The 4,031-nt window shown below is 40.0% G+C and overlaps 1 protein-coding gene across 1 annotated transcript; it reads right to left on the bottom strand.

Annotated features, from left to right (window-relative positions):
• Positions 1 to 4,027, bottom strand: NSA2 (NSA2 ribosome biogenesis homolog (S. cerevisiae); the record flags this gene model as incomplete). The annotated part of the gene is made up of 5 exons (XM_008937499.1): positions 1 to 171; positions 812 to 1,004; positions 2,123 to 2,302; positions 2,626 to 2,776; positions 3,900 to 4,027. Coding segments are annotated over 5 exons (720 nt in total), but the record flags the coding sequence as incomplete, so codon positions are not given.
• Between the last annotated feature and the right edge of the window lie 4 nt (positions 4,028 to 4,031).

Here is a 4,031-nt window from a genome sequence, read left to right as displayed (position 1 = left end):
GGTCAATGTGCTTGAAGAGTTGAAGGTTCCAGATGTCTCACAACCTTGTTGAGACGGCACTAATTCCACAGGAGGCCACGTCCAATGCTTAGCATCAAACAGCTTAGACAAGTAGAACTGCATTGATACAGCCATCGTTTTCTGGGTTGTTTGTCACTTGTGCATATTTCCCTAAAGAGAAAAGGGAAGTAAATATCTACAAAATCTTGAAGTAGTTCATGTAATAAACCAGATTTTCCTACACTTGCAGTTCAATCCACTTTCAAATGTATTCCTGTTCCAAAACTGAAACGCATTTTGACATCTAAATCTACCTACTGCTAAGCTCCAAACTCAAGTTCTCAAAATACTTTATTCAGACTGTTTTTCATAAATTGATCACTTAGCGCTCTGAGTACAGAAACAGAAAGGTTCTGCTGTTGTCCAAGTCAAACCCTCTGCTAAAAGCAGTCCGCCTGATCCTGTGAAGACAGTTCCACATAGAACTTCCCCTGAAAACATGACTGTCCACAGTTCACATGGTTAGGTCTTGATAGACCTGCAGCACTGCTTAATGTGAGACACAGGCAAGCAAACTGAGAATTTGTTCTGAGCTTCACCGAACTGGATTTTGAGAGTGTGAACCCAAAGCCTAAGATTAAAAAGCTTACATTTTTAGAATTGTCTACTGGCAGCTTCAGCTACAGCCCAAACCTAATGTTTAGCAGCAGATAAATTATGACTATAGGACCTGGTTTTAGCAATACACCAGGCAATGAAGACTTAAAATGTTTAAAAGCAGTTCTGTAGTATAGCTAGTTTAACTACTTACCCCAGATAACTTTGCCCCCTTGTGTCACGAGGCCAAGCTCACTCACGTTCACCTCAATGATGGTACCCTTGGTAATTACACCCAGCGTTGTATACAAAGGAGAGGAAGGATTCTTTTTTACACCAAGGATAGGAAGGCAAAAAGTAGCTTTCAGTTCAGGATGTGTCACATGTGCCTTCTTGAAACGTAGGCCCTGTTGCATAAAGAGGGATACATGTTCAGTCTTTGCTCAAAGCCCTCATGATTAATCCTAGTTTAACACTTTCAGCATTATGTCCTCAGCTTTTTATGTTCTGAGAGACCAGGTAGAATTAAATTACTTGGAATACAGAATGCTACCTGCTTACTCTAGAAAGCCAGATTTGTTTAAAAATATGATCGGTCACAAGGTAAAGGTTTCCACGTGTACTTTCAGGATGTTAGTTCTTAATAGTAGTATAATACTTGCTACCTCAGACGGCTTCTGTTCCATGAAGAAATGAGGAGTTTATGGTTATGCTAATGGATTTTAAAAATAGAAATCCTTCCTTTTTGTCCTGTAAAACTGTAAGAACTTTCACATACTGTAAAATACTAAATACCCATCTCTTGAAGCATTTATCTATCTAGTGACCCGTGTTTTGTAAAGCGTACTTTACCCCTCAGTACCATAAACTTTTCTGTGTCAGTAAGCACCTATGCAAGGCTTCTGTGTAAGACCAGCAACACAGTAACGTGGTGCAATCCAACAGGCAGCCTACATATAGACTACATAGTGAGGAAACAGGAATGGGTTATTTACAGAAAAACCACACTGTCTTAGTGAATCTAGTTTCTCTTGCTGGTCACTGCCAGGCTGCTTGAGCCCAGGTGCTGTTCCTGCAGCTGTGTAAGAGAAGGTCAAGATGGAGGCAACAGCATTTCCCCTGTACATGGTCATGGCCATGCTTCAAGCTTAGTTAACAAGCCACAACTTCCTCCTCCTGGAGTCCTAAAGCAGAGCTGGCTTCTGCAGCTGATGGAATCACAGCAGCTTAAACAAGAAACCTCCTTTGCTAAAGGCCTTCCCATGCTAATTTGACAGCTGGTAGCTTTAATTTACTGGCCTCATCGGAGTTAAGGGAGCAAAAGCTGAGATATTTTGACATAGGCTGTGACCGCAGGGGCATCTCCACCTCCAGGCTATTCTACATTTAGAGTTCTGCAAGGAATGTTCTACATCAGCAGTAATCAAGTGCATTACCATAGAAAAAAGTTTCCTTGCCACAGGAACTCAAAGTAGGAAGTCAGAAGAAACATTACTTAACGTTCTTTAGGGCTCAAGAACATTACCATTGGTCGGATGAATCGTTCGTATTTAGGAGGTTTCCTAGTAAAGCCATCTCCAACAAAACAAACTTTTGTAACCATTCTCTTCCAAGCCTTCTTCTTTCTCTTTCCTGTACGAATTACTTTTAAAACTTCTGTCTCTCCTTGTGCACGGACCTTTGGCACAGGAACCTCCCATTTCCCCTGGAAGGGAGTAAAAAACAAGTCAGTAGTCCTACATACCACACTCCTAAATGAAAGCAGACAACTAAAGCATAAAAAAATGCCCTAAAGAGTATTGTGACACAATGCTTTTTTATGCAACTCATAGCTATTTATTTTGATCAGTGTTTAAAATTATGAAAAACAAGATATTGTACATGCTCACTTTCTCCCAGACTGCTCAGTTACCCAAGTCTTCAGGTTTTCTACAGTATCAATACTAAGACTTTGCTTGTAGGCTCTAAGTCCAACACAAAGTAGTCACTGCCACACGCAGCAGTATCTGAACTTTAAGAGTTACTTACAGCTTTTTCTTTTCTTTTCTGCTTGATCATGTTAGACAGAACCTTAGCCCGCGACTGGCCCTCTCTGTCCAGCAGGTACGCTGGAACAGCTCCTTTAGGTGTTTTTTCATCATTCTTTTTCTTTGTATTTCTCTTTTCATGCATTTTAATGCTGCAAGGAAAGAAAATCAGTACTAAGAGTAGAAACAAATTTAAAAGGCTGATTTTTAGACCATAGATAAATCCTTTTAGCTTATGCTTGTGTCTGCTAAAAAGGGTCTGTCAAAGAGATATTCTTAAATATAAGTATATACTTAGTTACAGAGTAATCCTAAGCAATTTTCAAGTTAAAGTAGTAATTTTTAGATTATGGAACAACAGGCAAACTGCAGTGGATAAAATCTTGTAAGTTCCCACAAAGACAGGAACACAAGAAATGCATTCCACACACTCAGGAAAACAATTCCACGCACACGCAAGGAATTTATGAGTGACTTAAAACAAGCCAAGAACTTTGAGAGAAAGTAGCCATTCTCTGACAACAGAAAAATAACATACTACTACTCTTCTGATACTTAATGGCCATGCTTACAAATGTATGGAATGTGTGCACGTAAACTAGGTTGTGTTTTGTTAATTTTGATGCCACTTGGGGGAAAAAAAAAGACTAGTTAAGAAACCAAATACCTTTAAAAGTAGCAGATGAAAATAATTCTCCATTCTTGTAAAACAACAAAACCAACATGGTTGACTGATGTTAAGTTCATTAGCAATAAAGAACACTGTTAATAGTCTTGATTTCAGTTTTTGAAGAACAGAGAAAATTTTCAGAAAACTGCTTAAATTCATTTAAGTTTGACATTGTAACTTAGCCTGGACAAAAAGCCTCATGTTCTTATCAAACACTGTGCACATCACTGTACTTCCTCTATTAACACTGTTTAAAAAATTGTCTGCTGCTTCTTCCTACACTAATAGAGCAGCTGATATAAAAAGAATTAAATGTAATGCCTAACTAATACATCCTAAGTAATTGCATTCATATTCTTGTATTCAGTATTGCTAACCAACACTCAAGAAACGCTCTTGGGAGCAGAATTGTTAACATCCATTGAGAAGAGAGGAAATCAGAAACGCCTTCAGTATGGCAAACCCTGCTTCCTCCTACAGCCCGAGTACTATTTAAACGTATGAACCACGGGGCAACTAGTAAATGGTTCTTTGTGACAAATTATCAACATCCCCTCTCATCCTTCAAAGGTCAGGACGGCGCCAGCGACGCGGCGGCTACTCACGTCTTCTTCATCTGTATCTTCTCGGCGTGCCGCTGCTTGTGGTAGAGCTTGGCCTTCAGCCCGATCATCTTCTTGGCCTTGCGGGACCGCTCGTGCGCCTCGCGGCCCTCCTTCTTCCTCCTCCGCTCGTGG

The sequence above is a fragment of the Merops nubicus genome, unplaced genomic scaffold, assembly GCF_000691845.1.
Source record: "Merops nubicus isolate BGI_N331 unplaced genomic scaffold, ASM69184v1 scaffold9843, whole genome shotgun sequence".
Lineage (NCBI taxonomy): Eukaryota > Metazoa > Chordata > Aves > Coraciiformes > Meropidae > Merops > Merops nubicus.
Note: the sequence above shows the minus strand (reverse complement) of the source record. Positions and strands in the feature narration are given on the sequence as shown.